We start from the raw sequence: 26,123 nt of genomic DNA on the forward strand, positions 1-26,123 counted from the left end.
CTCAATTGTTTATTATTGAGACCCCGCACTCCACCTGAGACTTTCATCTTGGCCTCAGGGGCGAGATGAAACAGCGGGACCTCCTGGCACACAGCACGAGAACCGGCCCCTCGTGTTTTCAGGGGGGGTCCACTGTGTCGCTCGTAACTCCCTTGTTTTTAATTAGCTCCTTTATCGGGGGAAGGTGGCAGCTGAATTGCAGCCTTCAAGGTGATTTTCAATGGAAGATTTTTGTTCTTTTCCTGTGCCCATACACAGTCTTCATTGGAACATGGGGAATAATCGACATGTTCAAAAGAGACCCATAATTAAGACGTTGAGCTTTTGTGATTTCTTTCTGCTTCTTCTTTTTTTTTTGCTCATGTTTTCTCTCTCTTTTTTTTTTGTCAAAGGTTCACTTGGTAGCCCACTCAGTGATTGCCAGGCGTTGAATTATAAGATTATTTTCTCAGCTATTTAGGAGTCTTAGAGTTCTCCCTTTCACTGCCAGAGAAAGTATTGAGCAGGATTTGACGTCAGCCCCCGCTTGTCAGACTGTACTGTGTCATTAAAGGCAATAGAGAGAGAGAGAGAGAGAGAGCGAGAGAGAGCGAGAGAGAGAGAGAGCTTTAGCATAAAACCTCAACCATATTCTCTCCATCTCCTCGTAATGCCTAATGTTAGGTAGCATACTTAGCGGGTTAAAACCAGATTAGGCTTTCAGCTCAGTGCAAGAGATCCATTACTGAGTGTGTCAGTGCATGTGTATGTGTAAGAGTATTAGATGGGGTTTGAGGAAATTGATTTGGGTGGAGGCGGAATCTGAAGTCGGACACAGGCGCATGGAAGCAGAGATGCTCTGTGAGAAGCAGTGAGAGAGACCAAACAAAAAAAAACAAAACAAAAAAAAAACAGACAGTAGATACGAAGAAATACAGGAGTCAGACTGGAGTGAGGTGGGAAGAACAGGCGCAGAAAAGACAATATAGAGAGATCAATAGAGATACCAATGCAGCGGAGGGAGAAAGATGAATGCAGGCAGGCTGATACATGAAGACACAAAGACAGAGAGAAGTTGCAATAGATTTTTTTTTTTTTTCTTTGCGTGAGAATGATCCTGACCTTGCTTTAGATCTGCCTACAGTTATGTTCTCTGGAAAAAAAACAAAACAAAAGCCCTCTAAAAAAAAAAAAAAAAAAACCTTGAAAGAAGCCTGTGGAGCAGATGTCCCAGTTGTTGCTCATTTCAGCATTGTTTTTGGCTAATATTTGTTTTTTCTTCCATAACTCCGGCTCTCACACAGCCTACACATCCATCCTAAATGCCTGCACGTGGCTTTGTGGCATTTAGAGATTTTAAGTAAAGAATGTGAAAACTGTGATTTGTGTGTGGTCTCTCTATGCCTACCCCTGTTTTTGAAGGATAATATGAAGATACCTACAGTAGCTTTGATGTGAGATGAAAGGTGCAGTCGTGAGCAGGTCAGTGGGGGCGTCCCGCATTACAGATGTTTCTGCACCACCTCCATGGTGCCTTTCCATGTTTCACTTTTTAATAAATGGATCTGACACACTGTGCCAATGTCGAGGTTGTTCTAGGTACTCGATTGGCTGAAATTGAACAATTTGGATTAATGATAGTCAGTTACTAAAGAAAACCAATGTTTCCTCATGATTTACATAAGTGTGAGGATCCCTTTGTTTCTGTGCTACAAAAGGAAAGATGTAGCAAACTGAATGTCTTTGGGTTTTGCACTGAAAATTTCATTTTAGTAAAATTTTCATTACTTATATAAATTTGAATTATTTATACTAATGATGTAATCGATAAAAGTTTAATGTTTAATAGTGAAACTAGTATTTCAGATAGTTACATGTAAGACACAGATGCGATGTGTAACTGTACTAACAATATAAAAGTGAAAAGTCAAAGTAGCATTTCCACAACTGTTAAAATTGGCTCATTTTCTTGAAGGATGTCTTAATGTGGGAAATGTGCACTGTAGTGTGGGAAATGAGTCTTTGAGCCCATTGGAACACATGAGTTAGTACTTGTTGGAGTAACCATTGTTGGCACAAGCAGTTTAGTTTGCAGTTTCTTTGTTTGTTGACATTTCTTGTAGTTGCTCGTTAGGTTTGCACACATCTCAACGGGGATTTTTGACCACTCCTCTTTGCAGTTCTCCAAACCCCAGGTTTCTAAGTTGTCGCTTGGATAACCAAAGCGTCATTTCTCTCTGTAGGTTGTGTATTGGATCAAGGTCCAGAGAATGGTTCGGCTGCTCCATGACCTAAATGTGTTACTTCTTCAGCTTTATTACCTTGGCTGTATGGTTTAGGTTATTGTATTGTTGGAAGACCCATCCACGATGCATTTTCAGTGCCCCGGCTGAGTGAAGGAGGTTCCCATCCAAGATTTTTCCATCTCTCTACCTTTCACTCAATGTCATGCAGTCGTCCTGTACCCTTGACAGAAAAGGATCCCAACAATATGATGTTTCCCCTGCCCTGTGTGATGCTATGGATAATGCGCTTGGGGGTCATAGTTAGAATTCTTTTCCTTTCAAATGTGGCGAGTGGATTGATGCCACACACCTTGACCACATCACAATGTCCCAAGTCTCATCAGAATCCTTCAGGTCTGAACATGGGTATTCTTGAGCAGGAGAACTTGGCAGGCACTGTTTCATACTGTAATGTGTTACCAGTGTTCTGTTTGTTTGGTTCTTTATTTCTTTCTTTTTTTTTGGGGGGGGGGGGGGGGGGGTGTTTAACCAGCTGCTTTGAAACCATTAACGTGATCCTCCCAAGTAGTTATGGGCGTAACTCACTGTTCACTCATTGATACTGAACAATGAACAAGACAAGGCACTAGACCAAGGGTGATTGACAGTATGTTTGCCTTTCTTTGATTTCTGGATAACCGCGCCAACAGTTGACAGGTTCAGGGCACAGGTACACTGTTCAACAAAGTGATACAATTAACTGTGAATGCTGGCTTGTTAAATCTTTAGTTTTTGCCACTGAAATGCTTATTGTATAATTTACTTGACTCAACTGATCAAATGCTTATTTCCCTCCTTCACTCAAATGTGATTTTAAATTGACTGTTTTCCATCTTTCACTATTAGGATAAACCTACCATTGAAGTTAAATTGCTCTCTTCTTTGATAATGATTAACATTATGAATTCATCAGGGGTCAAATACTTATTACCCTCAGGGTCATAGTAGCAAGGCTCTGTTGTGCCAGCAGTGTCTTAATTTAAAATGACAGTTTTGAGAATCAAATACTAGGCTTTGTTAGGCTTGAAAAGCATCACACATGACTAGACCCTTATATTTAATACTTTTGTTTGCAGCATAGTTACATTATATGTTTTACATTTGTGCTTTTCTTGAAATCTAAACTGTTTGGATTGTTTAGAATTGTTTGGAAATGGTGAAGAGGTGGATTATAATGCAAGAATGGTTTGAAAAAGGCCACAGAAAAGAAGTGAGCTTTGACTGAGTAATCACTGTAAGTGTAAATTGTGATTGATAAGTACCTCTTTTTTTAGCAGCAGAAACTACTTGTAATTCCGTTGGTTTTTCCTTCTTCTTTTGCTCCCTGTGATGAGTGGCAGAGACACCAGCTGCCAGTGTTTTCATTTGAATAATTTAACAAACAATGACTCAGTGACTTGTGGCCCTAGTACCTAAACTCCAGCTTTCAACTTTCCGTTTCCTGTGGAGCCAGACTACTTGTTGTGCACTCAAGATCAGGCATAGAACTAATGGTACTTTTGATCCTGAATGGTTTTGTAGGTGCATATAATAACTGAAGATATGTAGCAGTAGCCAGTCTTCTAACTTCAAGTGCGATTTAAAGATCACAGAATATGTGCACATTGACAGTGCAGTAAGCAGGAAAAAAAAAGAAGCCTGATTAATACGTTCTGTGACCCGTTTTTGTCTTAAACAGCACCAGTTCTCTGAGGTAACATTTGCACACAGTTATTCAAGGTTGTTTCAAACATTCTGAAAAACTTCCCACACTTCGTTGCCTCCATTTTTTTCATGAAATCCCACACTGATTCAGTGATGTAGAAATGGGGGCCCTGTGGGGGCCACCATCTGTTGCAGGGCTATTGTTTTTCTTGTTGTAGAAGTTAGTTCTCTATGACTCTGCGTGTATTTTTGCAATTGCTGTCATGCTACAAAATGGGAGCAGTCAGATGCCTCCTTGACAATCCTGCATGATGGATAAGAAATATCTAAAATTCTTTTTGCATAGCAATATATATTTATGCAGAGTGAGGTGTGTAGGTTGTAAATGACCTGTTGTTTTGCCGCCTGGAAAGGCTTGAAAAATACTAAGATTTTGCTGCTTATGTTGTAGAAGCAGACACATTTGCATATTGTTTTTACACTGATTAACACTTAAAATTGCACCAGAGAACAGAACTGTTGTGCCTTTGGTGGTTAAGCATAACAACACATACCAGTGGAGCACAGCTCACCCTGTTCACAATGTTAGGTCACTGGTATCTTAAAATGTTCACAGTGACCTAGTCAGTCATTTTGCTCCAACATGTCCTTTTGAAATTGACAACATGGTTTAATGTGTACCTTGTTATCAGATATGGTTAGCAAAATTAAAAGATTTGTAGGATAGCCTTTATTTCCCTGTATATACACAAGGAAAAATGATCCTGGACTCTCTAACCACTATCATAGATTCAGGCTCTTTCGTTTAAATAGAGGTGGACTTCTCCTAATGTTTGACACTGAATCCTTTTTGGTTTCGGCTGCCTGAACAGGGCTGCATTTTAACACCAGCTCTGCTGGATGTGGATTCTTTCTTGCCACCAGTAATTTGAGATGAGAGCTACAAGTGATACTCAGCTAATGCTCCACATTACCAGATGCCAGGCTTTGACTTTCACTTCAAATAATGCAGCATTATCGTGGAGAAAACCTAAAAAGGGTACTTCAGAAACCAGTACAAATGGGAACAGCAGTTTGAAGTGTGTGAAAAAATACTCAGACTGCCTCTGCCTTTCACTTCTAATTATTTTGAACCCTCGCATATCAGCAGACAGACTATTATTTTCAAGGTACTGAATGATGAACATACTGTATTGTATTTAATTCTGGTCAATCCAGTTGACTAAGCACATTTCAAGCATTGCAAAAATAATATGTAATAATATGTAATGTAATCGGATATGTAATCGGAGCGTGTTGACAAAAAACATGTTTGCACCATGGCTACTGCAGCTTTGCCAGCAGGAGTCAGTTTATACATAAAAGCAATGAATGATGTGCAATGATGAAGCGCTTAAGACACTATTTCAGGAACATGTGCATGAATTTGGGGTCAGGATCACAGCCGGTGAGGCTGAGCTATGATAAAAGACCAGCGGTTCTCACACAGGTGCACGGCTGCAGGGGTGGCTGTGCATCAACAAAGCAGCATTTTCCTGAGGCATAGTGGTATTTTTCTCCAGGTCAAAAGCTCATTGTGGAAGGCCCACCTGTCTGTATTTGTTGGATTTTGATTAAACTGAACTTTGACCAGCCTGGTGCTGAGGCTCTCAGGCTCAGCACGCAAAGTTGTGCCATTTTGTATTCTGTTGTAACAGACCTTGTGCTATTCTTCGGCCCGGTAAAAATGTAATGCTTTTATTTTGATTTATTGTGCAGTTCAGTTCAAATATGACCACTGGCGGTTTGAAAGAAGTGGTTTGTTAGTATCACATTGCATTATTTTTCTTTTTTTGTCCTTACCAACTACATGTAATCTCACAGTAGAATTACAGTTGCCATCTGATCTGAAAGTCTGTGAACACTTATGGTGCTGGAGACTTAGTGTTATTTTTTATTTATCTTCTCTTTAAGCAGTAGGTACTAATTTAAACATTCAAATCTAGGTGCTGCAGTATTTTTTATTTTATTATTTTAGTCTTGGTTTAGGTTTAGACTGTTGGCCAGTGTTACTGTTGAAACCGCTGAGTTATACCGACTTACCTTGTTTAAGATGTTAGTAGGAAGTCAGATTTACTTATCTCCATATTTTCCTGGCTCTGATATCAGTAAGTCACAGCTGTGTTTGCAGGATGCATCACAGTATGTCTTTAGAAGTTAGATTTGACTTATTGGATTGGATAATTGTTTCCATCTCCTCAGCGCTGTGTAAGATTCTGCATATTGATCAGTGGGCAGATTTCCCAGTTCTCTCTCTGGATGGAGTTTTGTAAACTGGGACTTTCCATGTAAGTTTTATCCTTTCTATTATGTGTCTTGGTTGTTTTTAAATAGCCTGTTTTTATATCTGATACTCACACAGTGGGAGTGGGCAACATTTTATTGATAATTGCATCTTGTAGGCAGCAGCATCTATTAGTGCAGACACAGATAAAGGGCTTTTTCCATCCTTCTTTTCCAGTGAACTACTGTCCTTGATGACAGAGGTCCTATTTTGAAATTATTAATACAAGGTGCCAGCAGCAGCAGCAGAATTATAGTGCAATAGTAGCGATACAGTATTATATCCAATGACAGCATAAGTCAAATATAAGAACAAAAGTAGCTTGGAAAGTGTTTTCCCTGAAAATGTTAAGTAAAACTATAAAATAGCTGCTTAACACTTTCATTTAACAATCACTAAAGTAACTTTAACCTTGTAACCCATCAGAAGCAGTACAATAGTGTCACATTATTAAACACTGACCTTGAAAATATTTTCTACCTTGGATGTTGTATCTTGGTTTGAGCCTTTTAACCAGCTTTTCCATGATTTAGCTGCATCAGTAATTTCCATAAGCTGTTTCCACTTCCTGCCATATGGAATGCAGCTAGTGAGTCTCCAGAAATGCTCAGTTGAATCATTTGTTTGCTTTTAGGTCACAGATCACCAACTGCTAGCATCTCCTCCTTACTCGCCTTTAAAGCCCAGCTGTAGTCATTTGTAGCTTGGATGTTTCAAAGAAAAAGCTGAGCTATTATCATAGCCTTGGCGATGGCATCAGTGGAGGCTGTAGTTTTGGCACTGGCAATAACTTGAGTACGATGTGACCTAGAATGTTTAAATTCACCCCATAGATGCATGCTTTTCAAGCTAGACCCATCAAACTACACACACTTCTTTACTGACTTTACTATAACAGCACTTTGATTGCCAATTGTGGCAAAAATGTAATCAGGTGATCTCAGGGTCCTCTGCCACCTTTTGTGCAAATTTGGTATGAATCGGGCTGGTAGTTTTGCTGTAACAAACAAACATACATACTAAAAACAATACCCTGTTACCCCCTCTGAGGGCGGAGCAACAATCCACTGTAGTGTTATTATCTGAACTTTTAAAGTAACCTACATTGTCTGATACGCCCCACTCTATAGGTCACAGATGAAACACATTATTTCATAAATGTGGAATAATGTAATTACTGCCATTAGCATACACACTGTGAATATATTCACAGATAATTATAAACAAATATATGGAACATGAATGAAATCAAATATTTTTAGATAACATGATTGGTTTTTGTACAGATAATTTTAATACCATTGCAGTAGAGGCCTGCATTATTATCTGAAGAAAATATTAAGCTAATATTACTATTCATGAACAAACATATCTACATGAACAACTTAATAATTAGTCATTTAGGACCATCACATCCCTTTGCAAGGCCAAAAACAGTCTGCCATGGCATGCACGAATCAAACACCCTCTTTTGGAATCAAGTTAAATAGCAGCACACACTCTTTTCAGTCATTCCCCTTGAGATCAGTTAACATAATGCTGGCTTTAATTGGTTTTTGGAGTAACACCCCCCCCCCCCCTTCCCCAGCTTTCACTATCACAAACACATATAAATACAGTTTAAAGTACTGGAATTATAGCTACACATTCCGTATATACTTGTTAATACTTCATTTTACAGCCAGTGTTGTGTTCTGATGTGGATGTGCCAGTGCTGATTAAAACTTTTACCGCTTGTTTTGTACGTTTCTAATGTTTGATACATCTTCCCTATCAGCCCAAAATACAATTTGTGTGTGTGCGTGTGTGTGTGTGTGTGTGTGTGTGTGTGTGTGTGTGTGTGTGTGTGCGTGTGTGTGTGTGTGTGTGTGTGTGTGTTGGCTTTCATTATTTGTTTTTCCTCCTCCCTGTTCAACAGTTTATAGGCAAGAAAGGCTCTACAAATTTTCATTAAACTTTAAGGACAGTTTTCTTTTATCTTCCTCCCCCTTAAAAAACATCACAAAACACAGACAGCCTCAGTGCACAGACCCTTTGTTGCTTAGGCTGATATTTTATCAGATGTTTTTAATTCTCATTAAATGCTGCTTATATTAGTGTTTTTGGTTCTCTTATTTATCAGTGAGGTATCTATGTGTGTGTGTGTGTGTGTGTGTGCGCGCATGTGTGTGTGCGTGTGTCACAGTGGATTCCCCCCTACATAGTGGCTCCCTATTGGCTTTCTAGCTAATGTGTTGTCTTTCTCTCTGTGTATGTGTGTCTGTCTGTCTTTATGACTGTGTGTCTGTGGTTTTGGTTGTTCATGCCCAATTTTCCCCTTTCACCCCCCCCTTCCCCCTTCCCCACCATCATTTGGCATGTCATTCATTTTCTTTGCTTTTCATGTGAGTTCTTTTGAGCATGTTCTTTGACTGTGTGTCTCCATCCTGCATCCTCCGCAAACTGCTTTCTGCCTGTTTTTGAATGTTCGCTTTAAATGTATGTTTGTGTTTGTCCTGGTCTGCCTGTCCATCTGTGTCTGTGTATCTTTTTCTTTGTGTTCGTTCTTGTTCCTCGTCCGTCTTTTCCCCTCGTCGCCGTCTCCATAATGTCCCCTCCTCCAGCTTTTGTGACTTTGCTGAACGGGGACCAGGCTCAGGATGCCATCCGCTCCCTCCACCACAGCACTGTCCGCGGGCGTTTGATCAACGTCACCCTGCAGCCCACCGACTCCCTGCTGTGCCTCACCAACCTGCCCCACACCTTCACCGCCCAGCAGTTTGAGGAGCTGGTGCGCTCGTATGGAAACATTGAGCGCTCCTTCCTGGTATACAGTGAGCTCACGGGCCACTCCAAAGGATATGGGTTTGTTGAATACATGAAGAAGGATTCTGCTTCACGGGCCCGCTCGGAGCTCCTGGGCCGGCCAATGGTATGTTAGACTAAATTTACAGATAAAAATCTATTGTGACATGTAGAGTATCTAATGAGATAAAAAAGGAGTAGCTTCAGGATTTTAAAGGCCACTAGGCATCTTCTTTATATGTATTTGAAACACCAAATACTCCGATATTTTTCTTTGAGTAACTGATTATACTGGATTAGACTAATTGCCAATGCAAAGTAAACCTTGTGTATATATTATACACAAATTTTACTTTAACAAAGCTTAGCTGAAAATTGTTTCCATCAACCACAAACAGTCATGAAGGTTGATGGAAACCGGCAATAAAAGGAAAAAAAGATAATCAGTAAAAATACAGGCTCTGCTGCTTTAGTTTGGTTTTAATTTATGGACTGAGAGAAACACACACACACACACACACACACACGCACGCACGCACGCATGCATGCAATCTTTCCAAGCGCTAAATTATCTGTGGGAAGAGATACTGAAAACATCATCACTTAAATTTAAGTGCATCAAAATCTGTTTATTGCATACAATAGTTTATGACCTCACATTTGTGAGAAGTGAAGCAGAATCTGTAAATGGAAGTAGAGCCCAAGGGCTGACAAGCTTTCAAACCAGCACTTAAAGTGGTAAGAGCAGAGACTGTAGCTTGCTTTAATGCTTTGCAGAGTTTAGAAAGTGCTCATGACGCTAGTTGAGGATCTTAAAGTACTTGCCAGCACTCCTGTTTTTCCTGTATTTAAGACTATCTCCTGGTGTCCTCCCATTTTTTTAAAATTTTTTATGAATAATTGGAATACACGCATCCCTAAGGTTTGTTGCTTCATCTAATGTTACCAGGTTGCCAGATAGACTGTTTAACAGACAGTGCACACAGTCCACACACTGTGTACAATTTCAATCCAGCCTTCACTACAACCTGGCAACCCACAACCCATTTGAAGGGTGCAGCCAGGCAGGCAGATCAGTCAGATGCTGAATGAAATGGCTTGTCCTCTGAGCTGGTGTTTCACCACTTTTACTCCAAAGACACAGCAGAGCACAAAACATTAGCAAAAAAAAAAAAAAAGCGAGCCATATGTGTGACTTCTGTAAAGTTGGCTGGTTGTTGCAGGGGGACCGCTCGTTGATGGTGCAGTGGATGGACGTCAACCAGTTGAGCCAGGAGGAAAACCTGCACTCCAAGTGTCTGTGTGTGGACAGACTGCCTCTGGATCTCTGTGACTCTGAAGAGCTGACCCAGCTGTTTTCTGAAACGTATAAACCCGTCTTTTGCCAGGTGAGATCCTATTACACAGGAAGCAATTCATTTTTACTACTTCAATGTAAAAATGTTGATTGTGGAAAGATTTAGCAAGTATACTGACAGCCCAGCAAAAGCATACAAAAAGCCTTTTGTTTCACACCTTGTGAATTTTTACGAGTGCACTGCTCGCTTTCTGTGCTGTGAAACAAGGTTGAAGATCATTATCCCCGCAGAGCCTCATAATGTGCAGAAGCTGTAAAGAAAATGTTATTCATTGATGATGACTTTACAGATGAGCACGTGCTTCATTATGACATATGAAACGTTCTGTCCTCCTGCACACACACCTTTATCACAAGGACACCTCCAGGTGAGAGGTGCTGACATAAAATTCAGCGGTCAGCATCCCTATTGGCCAGTCTCACAGCATCACTAAGCAACAGTCTCCATGGTGAGGTGTGTTAGCTGTAATACCAACCCCACCCTTCAACTCCTTCCCTCCCTCCTTCCATCCCACTCCGATTTGTGGGTTGTTTTTTTGTTTTTTTAACTTGCTCTGCTCGCCCTGCTCCATTACATCCACTCCTCCCCCACATGCCCATTTAAAGTTCACTCAATGGGTATCTGTCATCTACTGCATTTCCAGTTTTAGCTCCACCCCTCTGCCCCACTCCCACATAGAAATCAATAAACCCACCTCATCCTGGTCCCATGATGCTTTGTGGGTGTTTAGCTCATGTTGCTTCACTGTTGCAAAGCCAGCAGGCTTTGACCTATAGTTCAGCATTTTTTTTAATGTACAGTACATTATGTGCTTGAGAGCAGTTGTATTATTGCATTTCACCATGTATGTACCAGGATGCATCAGGCAAAGAGCTTATGAACCTCTACACAATTTAACAGGATGCAGAGAAACCATGTACAGAAATATGAAAACATACCTGCTATTATTCAATACTATAATATCCATGATGGTATGCTAATGTAGCATACCACATTTCACAATTGAAACTATTATCACAACCTTCAGTATGTACAGTATATTATACCTCTTTGCTGGTGGCAGAGATGGCCACAGACATCAGATCTCAATGGGAAAAAAATCATGCTGGTTATCTATACTGATGTGGACTGGGTAATGTGTTAGGATGCCACATCGTTTGATGGAAATGAAAATTATCAACCTACAGAGGGCTGAATTCAAAGACACCCCAAAAAACAAAGTGAAAAAATTATGCAGCAGGCTAGTCCATCGTATTGAAATTTCACTGCAGCAACTTAAAATGGTACTCAGTAGTTTGTGTGGCCCCCACGTGCTTGTATGCATGCATGACAATGTCGGAGCATGCTCCTAACGAGACAACAGTTGGTGCCCTGGGGGATCTCCTCCCAGATCTGGAACAGGGCATCACAGAACTCCTGGGCAGTCTGAGGTGAAACCTGGCAGAAACATAATGTCCCAGAGGGGTTCTATTGTATTTCCTTCATCCTCCAGGAACTCCCTGTATACTCTCCCCACACGAGGCCGGGCATTGTCGTGCACCAGGAGGAACCCAGGACCCACTGCACCAGCATGGGGTTTGACAGTGGGTCCAAGGATTTCATCCCGGTACCTAATGGCTGTCATTGTGCCGTTGCCTAACCTGTAGAAGTCTGTACGTCCCTCCATGGACATGCATCCCCACACCATCACTGACCCACCACCAAAATGGTCATGCTGAATGATGGTCAGGCAGCATAACATTCTCCATGGCGTCTCCAGATCCTTTCATGTCTGTCACATATGCTCAGGGTGAACCTGCTCTCATTTGTGAAAATTACAGGACGCCAGTGGTGGACCTGCCAATTCTGCTATTCTGTGACAAATACCAATGGACATCAGGCCCTCAGGCCAGACCCTCATAAGTCTGTTTCTGATTGTTTGGTCACAGACATTCACACCAGTGGCCTGCTAGAGATCATTTTATAGGGCTCTGGCAGTGCTCATCCTGTCAGCTCTTTCCAGCTCTCCTAGAGTATCTGCTTGTCTCCTGGAATCTCCTCCATGCTCTTGATACTGTGCTGGGAGACACAGCAAACCCTCTGGCAATGGCACGTATTGATGTGCCATCCTGTTGGAGCTGGAATACCTGTGCAACCTCTGTAGGGTCCAGGTATGGCCTAATGCTACCAATAGTTACACTGACCCTGGCCAAATGCAAAACTAGTGAAAAAGAAGAGATGAGGAAAAAGAAATGTCAGTGGCTTCCACCTGTAAACCCATTCCTGTTTTGGAGCTTATCTCATTGCTGTCCCTTTAGTCTGAGGAAACTTAGTGTGATACTATGGCAAGGTCATAACATCACTGTAGTTAGTCTAGCTACTCTTGTTTATGCATAATAGCTCAGTCACACTAGAGTAGAAATAAGACAACAAACTCTTTGCAACTAGGAAAAAAATAGTGGCGATTGCATTGAATTATTTCACGTTCAGCAACCAATTGCAAGTAGTTGCAGCAAGCAGCTGATTGTCTAAAGGTTGAGCCTGCAACGTCCTCAATCCCTGGGCAACTGCTCTCTGTCACCAGGCAATTGCACAGGTCACCTGGTGGGAGGTAACCTGTCTCCAAACAGTCACATCGGACTCACACTGACTGCAGTCACTCTCAGACAGATTGGCAAAGGTTCACAAATACTTGCTGTCTAATTTTAAAAATGCAGACAGATTGCAGCACATTTAAGTCAGTGTGCACCAGTAATCTGTGAGATGTCTCTTTGCAATAGGGGATTGAACTCAGCTGGTTGGCTGCTGGTTGTATTGTGGTTATATTCCTATATAAAACCAAGGTTGCTGAGTGCCTATGCCATTTTGCAGAAAAACTGCCATGCTTCAGCAACTACGTCACTATGTGTGTATTTGTGGAGGAATTTTTTTTTTTTTGGGGGGGGGGGGGTTCCTTGGGGTCACAGGAAAGTATTGACAGGTGTGCTGCTCCTGTAGATGAAACAGGTAGCAAGCTGAGGTGTCATATGTACCACCAGCTACAGGTTGAGACATCTGGTATTCTTCTGATACATCATTAGCCCCCTTTTTTTTGTGTGTGTGTGCACACATTTGTGAAGACATGCGTGTGATCTTCCCTAATATCCAAATCCCTTCAAACACAGCAAAACACATCTCTGTGAAACGCAGCAACCAAACGCTTAAACAAGGAGAAATAAAACCAGGCAGTGTGGTGATTTATGTTGTGAGGACACACTCACTCTCATCAGTCCAAACATCATAACACAGAGCAGTGATGAGAACACACATGAACCTGGAAACCCCAAGTGGCCACAACCAACAGCAAAGACCAAGAAGAAGTGGACACAGAGCCAGAAACATGCAGGAAGGTCTCCACCAGTATCCCGGGCCCTAGATGAGACCCAACAGAGGCCAGACAGCTCACCAAAGCCCAGGAAGGACACCGGATCTGTTTCAGATCTATAGTTCCTGGCTGGACTCTGAATATAAGTAGTTAATGTGAAATTTTCTTTAATATGAATTTCTGTGGATGGAGAAAGCAACAGATGGCAACAGATTTGCAATTTTTTACCTGTTTATCACAGTTAATTGTCATATTATCACAAGCAAATTGGATTTGATTGCCAACTTGACCCCATTCTGACTGATAGCAGACTGACTCTGTCTTAGTGTTGTTTTATTGCTGTCCTGATGTACCAAAGTCGCTTCGAAGATGGCAACTGACAGCAAATGGTCACAATCTGATCCCTGTCTTTGAGGCAGCCATTTCAAAGACAAGATTGCATGTACATTGCACAGGGTCACAGAAAGTCTCCAACCACTATTTTTCTTGTGTGACTGTACCATAAGGTGGATATTGACAGAAGCAATATTCCAATATTTTAGTCAGAATGGTCCATTGGACCTATGTCATTTAAAGTCTATATAAACATTGGCTTATATTGCATAAAGAAACATCTGGGCTTTTGGCTGCCTTTTGATGTTTAATTAACATATAACCCTATTGGTTTGATGACCCTAAAATCTTTGTACACCATCAGTTCTTGCATACATTTGAAGGCTAATGGTTAACTTTAATAGCTTATTAATTAAAAATAACAATACACTGTTTCTGTATGTCTTTCTGCATCTGTACAGATCAGAGATCAGTGCTAGCTACAGAGCAGAACAGGATTACTTGAGCTGTACTGTTCATGGTCACTTAAATAGCAGCAATGTTTAGAAAGCTGTTGGCTATTTTTGTTTGTTGCATATTTATTTAAGATGGTTCCCTAATGCCTTACTGCCAGCAGCTCTAGTTTACCTTACATAAACCTTCTTCCTCCTCTGTGCACATAGGTAGAACTCAGCCCTTTTGTCACTTTTTCTTTGTTCAGAGTGCACTTAACCTGTGGCTTTGGCCCTGAGTGCTGTAATTCTGCTACCCATGAAAGGGCCCTCCAGGCAGCACTTTAGCTTGAGACAGCCAGGAGAAATGGATGGAAGGGAGAGTAAAGAATGTCAACCATATTAGAGGAAAGGACAGCAGGTTGGAAATGTAAGGAGGGATGGGAGTCAGGGAGGATGGAGCTAAGAATGCCAGAATTATTAGCGAGAGGACGGAGTGAAGGAGGAGAGAGCTGACAGTGTCAGGTCTAATAGAGGGACAGAGAGACGCGGAGCAACGAGGTGAAATAGCGAAGAGGCGTAGGATGCCAATCAAAGTAAGATGACTAGTGGCATATTTGCAACTATTGATGTAACGATGACTAAGAGCAAGTTAAAAACTCACATTCATACTCTGTAGACAAAAAAAAAGAACAGATGTCACCAGTCATGTAGATACAAATACCTTTAAAATGGTGGACATGTTCTGTTTTAAGAGAACAGAGCTTTAATTTTTTTCAGGCCAGAATATAACTTCCTGTGCTTTGATAAGCAACTAAGAAGATGGATAGATGGATGGATGGTTTAAAGCAGTGTTGCACAAAAATAATTTCTTCAGTGCAGTGTTAGACAAGTATGGATACGGCAAAGACCAGCGCTATCTTAAAAAAAACCCCAAAAAACCCCATCAGTTTGGTGAAAATGGAAGGGACTCTGTGTTTTTTATCACCGCCAAGTGAAACTAAATGGAGAGCAGGAGTAGATATGGGATTAAGAATGGGGATTAAAAAAAGACAGGAAATGTGTCCTGTTAAAGGTTCTCAGTTGTGTTTAGACCTGCAGTACTGTAGCACTGTTGAGTGGTTTATGTACAGTATGGGCGGGTCTTTGATCTGTGTGCACACAGGAGACATAATACAGAATCCTATCAGTGATGTTACAGCATCTAACTGATCTACAGTCGGTGGTGATGTCCAACGAAATGCAAAGACTGAGAAGTTAACCGCAGAGTGCTGAACATGGATCTAAGAAATGCTGGATTTACAAAATTAGCTTTGCAAGTGTTTTTATGAGGATGGAGATGCACTCCATATGCTTTTAGACCCCCGCACAGTAAGTTTTGAATGTAAACACAACTTTTGTTTGTTTAGAAGAAAATTCCAGAGGGCGTCTACAACTTTTTGACAATAAAGCAGAAAGAGCTCGAGAGGAAAATGAAAATAATGAGTTTTCTTTTGCTGTTGGGAGCCAGACAATTGCATTGTTTTATTTTGTACAATTGGGGGGGGGGGGCTCATTTTGAACATGTACTGTTTTACTCTCACAATCACTGGCACTCACTGTTGTAGAGCTAATTAAATCTTTCCAAGTACAATCTTAAGATTCTCGACACAACTATTGACCCCTTTGGTGAAACAGTGTTTCATTCAAAGTTTTATTCGAAGGAAGAAGAACTCATTCAGTGACGTCTTCAGAGGTGACTATAAACCATGCAGTCATTCGATTTAGTAGAATTACATCACAGACTTTTTTTAATGACCTACTTGAATTACTAAGACTCATTGCACCTCTCCATTTGATGTCCACCTCTCATCATAAAGATATTTGCACTTAAAGCTGTCACTGTGATAGGTCATGTACCTCTCTCCAAAGACAGCTGTGACAGGGCTGTCCTGACCTCATCACTCTGTTCCGACAACTGACGTGACCATTTAAACTGTCTCAAACACACACACACACACACACACACCCCAACAAACTGACAGGTGTTCCCCCGAGTCTGAGCCCTGCCAGTGACGCAGCCGGCATCACTTTGCTGGGGACCACGACTTGAGGTCAAGAGCTGTCGGACACAGTGATAGCTCACACACACACACACACACACACACACACACACACACTGACATGTGTCGTAACATCATTTAAGACTAGACAGGCAATTGCTTTTTTTCAATTGTTTTAAATGAGTCTTTTCAGTATCAAGCTTGACATAAAATACAGACAGCTTTAGTCTTTGTGTAACTGTGATGACAAAATTCAGCACAATTTTTTAAGTCTTTGAACATCTTTCTGCTCTTTGGTGAATCCGTTTCAGTTTGTATTTTCCATTTATCCTTTTGAGTGTGTTACTCTTGCTGATGATACTGTAATTCCAATTAGCCAGCCAGCATCCATTAATGCATTATGTTGTGTCAAAGCAGGTTTTCTTTTTTCTGTCTTCTCTTTTCTTTTACATCCTACTGTGCACAGCAGATAGTTGTTCATCCCTGAGCCTGGTTCTGCTGGATGCCCCCCCCCCACCACCCCCACCACCATTACCAAGTGGCTGGTCATAGGGGATTCTCTGATCATTGGAGTTCTCTCACAAATATTGTAGAGTCTTTAATTTGAGAAAATCAACAACTTGTTCTTCATCAGATAATAATGCACAGAGCAGTGCTATCACATGATTACAGCACATCGAGATAATATCCAATCAAAGGCTATGTATTACATTTATTAAACATAGATAAATAATCTCACTAATGTGGATTGTGCATTATTCCCTGGTGATGATCTGAAAATTTAGTGCCTAGTAAAAAAAATATATAACTAATTCAACATAGTAAAAAAAAGTGAAAAAAGTATAAATATATGGAAAAAAATAAAAGTAAATTAAAAATAATAATGAACCAGTGACTTTATTGTCATCTAGCATTAGATAATGAAATTAAATAAAAATTAAAAGAATGAATATTTTGTTACATGATGAGTCTTTTAGGTTGGGATGAATGTGTTGCATAATGGACTCTAATATACACTTTTACAAGAATCACAAATCAAGTTCTGTGATTTAAAAAAATCAACATGTCATAATGAAAAGCCTTGCTGTTCTCAATCTGCAGCATACTTGCCTCCAGTTTGCCACTTGAAAACTTAGCTTTTATTGCTTTATATCTCTGTGGAAATTTGCTTCAATGACAGGCTGTCGTACTGAACAAGTAAAAAAGGGAGTCATGAATTACTGTTAATTATGCTGAAATTCAAGTTGCCTCAAGTGCCACAGCACTTTAACTTGACTCATTTAGTATAGATGCTTGATTATGTTGTCAAAACCATGGCTAGTAAGGAATATTTGAGTACAAGACAAGAGTGCTTCATGCAACAAAAAAGCTTCAAATGCGATTTCCAGCTTGTTAAAGTAAAATGCTGCCTTGCATTGTACATAAGAGAAAGATGCATTCAACAGTTTCCTTTTGTTATTTTACTTGTACATGGTGTCTTTTTTTTTTTTTAACATGTATATTGTATATAATATAGTAGCTGACATTCATTACTATGGAAAGTGAGAGCCTAATTTTGAGAATTAAAAAAAAGGTCTGCATACCATGTGAGTATACTTTTGGTGTGTTAAAATAAATGAGTGGAACAAAGTTTAAATAGACACTCACCAGCCACGTTAGTAGTACACTTTGCTTGCTAGCTTGCTTGGGTTGGACTCCCTTTGCTCTACCTTAATTTTTTGTGCAAATCTCCCATTCCACCACATCCCAAAGGTGCTCCATTGGATTGAGATCTGGTGACTGTGGAGGCCGTTTGAGTGCAGTGAACTCATTGTCATGTTCAAGAAATCTGTTTGAGAGGATTTGAGCTTTGTGGTGTGGTGCATTATCTTGCTGGAAGCAGCAATCAGAAGATAGGTACAGTGGTCATATGGTCAACAACGATACTCAGGTAGGCCGTGTTGTTTAAAAGATGCTCAGTTGGTACTAAGGGGCCCAAAGTGTGCCAAGAAAATATCCCCCCCCCAAAATCATACCACAACTGGCAGCTGGAACCGTTGATACAAAGGATGGATTTGTGCTTTTATGTTTTTAATGCCAAATCTAACCCCACCATCCAGATGCAGCAGCAGAAATCAAGACTCATCAGACCAGGTGATGTTTTTCCAATCTTCTGTTGTGCAGTTTTGGTAATGCCATGCCTATTCTTACAGTGGCTGACATGAGTGGCACCTGGTATGGTCTTCTGCTGCTGTTGCCCATCTGCTTCAAGGTTGTGGATTCAGAGATGCTCTTCTGCATTCATTCATTCTAATGAGTTGTTATTTGAGTTACTGTTGCCTTCCTATCAGCTCGAAGCAGTCTGGGCATTCTCCTCTGACCAACAAGGCATTTTCAGCCAGAGAGCTGCTGCTCTCTCTTTTTTTTTTTTTTTTTGTAAACCCTAGAGATGGTTGTGTGGGAAAATCCCAGCAGATTCTTAAATACTCAGACCAACCTGTCTAATACCATGCCACGTTCAACCTCACTTAAATCACCTTTCTTCCTCATTCTGATGCAGGTCGTATTGACCGCGTCTACATGCCTAAATGCATTGAGTTTCTTTCATGTGATTGCCTGATTAGACATTTGCGCTAATGAGCAGTTGAACATGTGTACCTAATAAAGTGACTGGTGAGTGTATGCCTCATTTCCTTATTAATCAGCTTTATCACTAACAAACATGTCAGCACATGCGGTGATAATGATTTCTGACACATAAAGAGGGAAACACTAAGCGATCGTATGCATCACTGGCATTTGAGGGCTTAAGTGTCCCAGTTTAGCATACTTTCACACACTGCTCATAGAAAACCCTGCTTTGGTTCACACACACACACATATTTTCTGTGGACTTGAGTTTGTGCAGTGGGTTAGTTGAATCTGTTATTCAAACATAACTACCTATTGGCCAAAGTGTGGGGAAAAAAATGGTGTTAATTAACTGGCACAGGGTAATTGCATATTGCAGGGGAAGGAGTTTCTTCTGGGCCAATCTGTTTTTGATTTGCATCAAGAATAATTTAGAGGATGAAGCATGAAGTGCCAAATTTGCTCAGTTAATTACTCTTTAATGTTCCCGAAGACCGCCTTGAGGACAAGGTAGAGCCACATGTGACAGTAAAAAAAAAAACAAAAGATCACTAAAGGGTTCCTGTTTCATTCTCAAATGTGTTTCCCATCCAGTGGCATTTAAAGCATAAAACTGAATAAAAATCTGGGACACCTAACATTTGATTTAATTTGATTTATATATATATATATATATATATATATATATATATATATATATATATATATATATATATATTGTCTTTTTCTGTCCAGCAGTCTTAATGTGAACACCCTTGTTTGCAGTAGAGTACACTGCAATCTTCAAATTATGATCCAGAAATTTTTAGCAGGGTTGTTATGATTTTTTATAGAGAATATATGTACAGAGAGAAAGGGAACTAAATGACAACTGGCACCAAAGCCTTTTTTAAAATTTACATAATGCAGCAGATCTGAATAATGATCGAATGTTTTATATATTCCAGTCTTCTGTTGTGAAAGTGCAGTTGGAAGGAAAAATTAAGGGAGAGGCTCGCTCGGTCTTTGCTTCCTTGCTCACAAATGCATGCGCAGATATAAGTTGATGATAGTCTGAATGGCATTTTCACAGAATCCAATTTGATATATAATGTGTGCTTCACAATTTACCCACTTCCACTTCGGTCTTTTGTGTGTGTGTGTGTGTGTGTGTGTGTGTGTGTGTGTGTGTGTGTGTGTGTGTTCACATAGAAATAATGGTTAGCAAGTTTTTATTTGTTTTCCTTCCCGTCTTTTCTGCCTCATATCCTCTGTCAGCCTCCCTCCTCCTTCTCTCCAGTCATCAGTCACTTAATCAATCACTGATGTTTTCCTCCCTCGCTCCTGTGTCCCCCTTCCTCACCCACTCATTTTCTCTTCTTTCCCTCCCCCCTCCCACTCTCTCCCTCTTTTCCATCCATTCATCTATCCATCCATATCTCAAATGGTAAAGTGGTTCTGGTCATTTCCATACAGTATGCTTAATATATGCTGATGATAATAGCCTATTGACCTACTCCTGCACACATACATGCATTTTCTTCGCCTTTTCCCTGCATCCATCCATCCATCCGTCCTCTGTTCAGGCTGGAGGGAACAGCAGACGAATGAGAGGTGGGAGGAAGTGGAGGGCCACTTGATTGAGTGTTGAGGCTAACAGGCGTCAGTGTTCAGGCTGAAAAAAGTACAAATGCATTTTCTTTTCCAGTGATTCATAATCTGTTTATTTTTACAGCAAAAATAAAGGAAACAAATATTCGAATGATTACATATACAGCACACTGCACAAGTTTAAATGCAGTGTCTGAAACTTAGGGGATCTTTTTTGATAATATTATTTGGCTCATATGTTTTATAATAATAATTAACTGAATCTCCTCTAATTTTATATAATGCTTTAGTTGTTTGCAACAACTGAAAGTATTAATGAAGCTTCTGATTTCCCCACATGAATGTGCCATTCTTTGTGTATGAATTCTTATGTTCTACCTGATGTTAAGCTCTCCGTGGGGACATCAAACATCAAACATCTTCTTCCATGTGGAGCTTAGTTATGTACTCGGATTAGTATGGTGGCTGAAAGCTCCACAAATATCTTCACCACTGGTAAAGCATTTACATAAGAAAAAAAATGCATTGGTTGTATTTATTTCTGTTATTTTTTAAAAATGGAGCACCTGTGTTGACAAATTGGCAAAGATGTTTTCTTAGTGCACATCTCAACTTTTTCGAGGGCTTTCTGGGCCATTGTTTATTACAGCTGGAAGTAGCAATTAAGTTCAATTAAGTTTAATAATGTTTTTCTTCAGTAGTCAGCTAATGGTTTAGTTTAATGAAATGTCAGAAAATGCTTTTTTTTTAAAAAAGGAAGGACATTTGATTTGCTAGAATTTCAAGCAGAAAACACGCAAATCCAAAAGCACAAACCAGTAAACGTCTGGCGCATTTGGATGAAAAATAAATAAATGAGAATTCAAATTATTGGTCATAATTTTATGTTGATTTTTTTTCCCAGCTCTTACTATATTTATCATCACATTATTTCAGGCAGCGAAGTTACTAACCGTATTCTGTTCGAACATGTATTCTATCATTAAACCCACCTGCTCCATGCAGCTGTTGCTGGTTGAGTTCTCCCTCTAGCACGCCTGTTCTGATTGGTGCATTACTTGTATTAGTGTCTCTGTGATACTGTCTTGTGCTGGTATCTGCTTCGTTTAACCCTGTAGGACTTATTCATTGCTCTCACATTAGAAATTTGTCACTTGGACTTGGATTTATTGACTTGCGTACCCTCAGGATCAGAGTTTATTGCAGCGTTCCAAGAGAATAGCTACATGTAGCCCTTTTTCCGCCAATGTGGTGCTGGTACCACATCTAGAGGCCTGGCATGGCTCCATACCAACACCAGCACCAATACTGCCTTGATGTACTATAAAAGGACTTAGATGAACTTATGGTAATGCACCGTTAACACAAGAAATGTCATGTTATGGCTGAGAATCAGTATTCATGTTTGTCTGCTGTACTGCTTGCTGTATGATTGGTATTTCACAGCAACTGCACCTTTCAAGGTACATTTGCGCTACGCAATATAGGCCTTTTTGATTGAACATATAAAAACCGCCATGACTCACAAGCGCTTATCCGACCTTGTGTGCAAAATGAACCACAAATATAGCTTCTTCAGCTTTGTTTCCCCTTCTTTACTCTTCAGGCTAAAAGACCAGTAATGTTTTTGCTGATCACTTGGTTGTGACTTAAAGTAGTGGGGGAAAAATGGCCACTGCTGGAGCAATATCTGATATTGGTCATGTCTGTCACAACTGCTGTATTTTAGAGTGAGCAATTCCACACAGTATGCATAAAAGGGGTGCGGATGCCCTTCATTTCAATATATGAAAATGATTTAAGAAAGCAGATTTTACCCTTTTGCTTTAAGTGAGTCTGATGTGGGTTTTTCATAAAATTGTTCATGTGAACAGTTGCGGTTTCCTGAAATTACATATACTTTCCTCTTTTGCTGAAATATCCAGAGTCTATGAATATGATATATTTTTTAATACAGCTGTCCATGTTCACTGAATTTGATTTCCAGCAGTGTCACAAAATCGTTTATGTACATTCCTGGAATGAAAATGAATGAGTTTTAAAACAGCCTCTTGGTGTCAAGTTGTCCAGCAGCCAAGCCAAAGAGTTAACAAACCAAACATCAAATGGTTTCTAGCAGTTGACACATCTTCATGAGAGAAGCCAAGTTTATGTCCTTTTTTTTTTTCAGTACTAACAGTAGGTTAAGTGGTATGTTTTAACCACAAGCCATTACTTCATGGATGTAGTCATTATCTAATATAGTCCATTAGCTTTAAGCTGTTAGCCTGCCTGCATTATTTAGGTTAACCTTAGAAAGTGGAAATGGCTCAGCCTTCTTGACAGAGAAGTCAATCTTTGTCAGCAGTACACCCTAGCCCTGAGACTTCATTATTGACCACTGACCATAAATGTATGATAATATTGTTCCATCAAGTTTATATATTGAAAAGGGTATTCCACTGGATATGGCTGTTAAGGAGGGGATTATTGTAGTTTGGAGCCATCAGTATTTTGGTTGCTTTTACACAGACACTTGTGTTGGGTTGTGTGTGTGTGTGTATATATATATATATATATATATATATATATATATATATATCTGTCTCTGTGCACGTCTCTGGAGTGGTGTAGGAAGAGCAAAAGGATGTATCTTTTACATCATGTCATTTCTTTATCTATCCTTTTTGACAAAAGAAGCTGAGACAAGCACTTCTACCTCTGCAGCACGCTGTTATCTGTCACTTTCCTGTCTGTCAGACATGCACAGAAAAACACACACACACACACACACGCACACACGCAACACTCAAGTGTAAGAGTTCTTGTTTAAAGTCGTATTTGATTGGCGCATTTGTTAGTGTAAAAGTCTCAGAAATCATTAAGTGAATTAGGATTTGGATAACTTGTCGCTGGCTTTGCAGTCTCATGCTGGTGACTCATTTTCTTAGTTAAGTGCATCATGATGGTAAGTTGGGCTGCACAGATAACCGGCGCTGGAGAAGATTGTGTTTTGCCAATCAGCTTTATAGATGAATGATATTGCTATTCCTTGATGGTGCCAAGAACGTGCAGATATAAAAACGTGTCTGACCTTCTTTGTTTGCCCTAATGATTTATTAAAAGATAGAGTAAATGCAAGTATTTTTAGGTCTCTGGTGAGGGGAAACAAAACACTCCCATAAAGCAGCAAGCTGCTGATATTGGCTGATAAGAAGTGAGTAAATTTCCGTTTGCATAACAAAGGGGGAAAAAAAATCCACTTTAAAACACATTTAGTTCATTAAACAGCTCTTGGCGATAATGCCTCCACTGGCGTATTAATTTTTTATTCCTGCAGATAATTGCTGAAGTCTGAAAGGGTTGGTGACATTAGTTTCCAGTGTCATTTAATCAGAACTTAGATCTTTTTCAAAAGTTAATGTTGGGCTTTATGCTGGGTTTTGTTCTTGTTACTTCACTGCTGAAATACTGCCGGTGGCATTTCTCCTTTTTACCTGTTTAGCTTGGCCCACTTTCTCCTGAATGAACTCTCTCCAGCCCACTGGGTGCATTTAACCAGGACAGGTTATTCTGTATGTTTTATGAACCTAGCTGTGAGCAGACAGTACTGCAACATCTGAAGGACACTAACGTTGAGAATCCAAAGAAGATGTAGCACGTTTGTGCAACTGATGCGGGATGCCTGGAGTTGGAAAGCTGTACTGTACATTAGTGAAAGTCTGTCAAGTAGTTTTGGAGTGTTCCTGTGAACTAACAGGAACAACAAACAAATGACAGGAGTGTACTTATTTTTAATCAGACACTTCAGCAGGTGAGCAGCTGTAAAAGGCACGTCATTATCGGGTTTATGCCCGATAATGAAATGAATGCAACCTTGTAATTAAATTGATTAGCTCAAAGCACAATAAGGTTACTCTGCCCCAGTAAAACATGTAAAAAAAAAAAATCAATATGAGACTGTGGGTTTTTGGGAGGCAGAGCTCCACATTTACAAGTGGCAGTAGTGATTTTTTTCTGATCTTCTGAAGCACAAATGGGCTCAATATCATGTTTATACAATTTTTGAGAGGTTGAGAAAATATGCAATCATTACCAATGTCTGGATGCTGCCAGTTCACCACAAAACCTGATACTCAGGTAGCAAAGAACCAAAGATGAGGATTGCATTTGAATCAAATAAATAAATGATGGCACTCTTTGTTTTTAAAAAAAGCAAACAAAACAAAGAATGAAATATTGAAGAAATGTCAATTGTATCTTCCAGCTTGCTCAAGATGAGGGCAGTCCGGTGCGAGGGTTTGGTGTGGTGGAATATGAGAGCGCGGAGCAGGCAGAGGCCGTGCTGATAGAGATGGACCGATCCCTGGTGGGAGGACAGGAGGTCCGTCTGTCACTCTGTACCCCCGGCACCTCAGGGAGAAGCACCTTGGCTGCACTCATTGCTGCCCAGGGTATGGTGAGTATATTACGGAGAAAGCAACATCACAGACACTTATGACAGAGTGGGCTGAAGATGCCGTACGCAGCAGTATGTGTGAAAAGGCTAATGATAGCACCAGTATTGGTGCAATAGCAGTCATAATAGTTCACTAGCCATCAGTTTTAATGTGACACGAAGACGTCACTGCCCAGTCTTATTTAGTCTACAACCCAAAGGTATTGTATTCATTACAAGTATCACAGTCACGAAGCTTGAAGCATCAAATTTTAATTATGAGATGAATCACCCAAATATATTTAGTGTGGATATGTCAGTGATTTTCACACTTGTATCTTCCATGTATTTGGGGGGTTGTTGCAAAGCAAAAATCCCATTATATGTTCTTGTGCTGAAAAACAACAACAACATAAAAGGTCAAAAATTTTTTCACCTAACTAATCCCACACATTTGCTGTAAAAACACAGTTCACACACAAAAAAGACTAGCTGATTTGCACAATGCATGCTTGTATTTTGTTTTCTTTTTCCATTTTTACCATTTTCAAATTATTGAGCAATTTGTTAAAAAAAAAAAAAAAATTCCCATTCACTTCAGTGGCTGAAATGTTCAGAGCTGGAGTGGACAGAGTGGGAAAAGCAGAAATTCTCTGAATTTCTTTCTCTTTAACCTGCTGCTGAGCCCTCAATCTTTAATCTTACAGGCCTCATGTTATCACCAAATTGAAGGGGAAAAATCATTTTCTTCCAAACACTTTATTTTTTTTTTAAAGCTGACAAGCTTACATTTTTCTATCTGTAGGCATTTTAGTGAGAGGAGTACCATAACTGCCTCACGGAGATTAGTTGTAATTTTCCCCAAAAATCCTTGGTAAAACAGAAGCTACCTCTTTTTCTCACTCCAGTAACTCAATTTTTAACACTAGGAACACAAAGAAACTCAGATCTGCAGAGCAACCTGTTAGGGCACTGGGGTTTTTT

General features: G+C 40.0%; 1 protein-coding gene across 1 annotated transcript in view; it reads left to right on the forward strand.

Moving 5' to 3' along the window:
* Nucleotides 1-26,123, forward strand: part of raver2 (ribonucleoprotein, PTB-binding 2) — a 93,224-nt gene that overhangs the window by 44,452 nt on the left and 22,649 nt on the right. The window contains exons 3-5 of the mRNA XM_030728188.1: nt 8,835-9,142; nt 10,239-10,403; nt 24,969-25,160. Coding sequence (XP_030584048.1) covers nt 8,835-9,142; nt 10,239-10,403; nt 24,969-25,160 — 665 coding nt within the window. The remainder of the gene's footprint in view (nt 1-8,834; nt 9,143-10,238; nt 10,404-24,968; nt 25,161-26,123) is intronic.

The sequence above is a fragment of the Archocentrus centrarchus genome, chromosome 4 (genome assembly GCF_007364275.1).
Source record: "Archocentrus centrarchus isolate MPI-CPG fArcCen1 chromosome 4, fArcCen1, whole genome shotgun sequence".
Classification (NCBI taxonomy): Eukaryota; Metazoa; Chordata; class Actinopteri; order Cichliformes; family Cichlidae; genus Archocentrus; species Archocentrus centrarchus.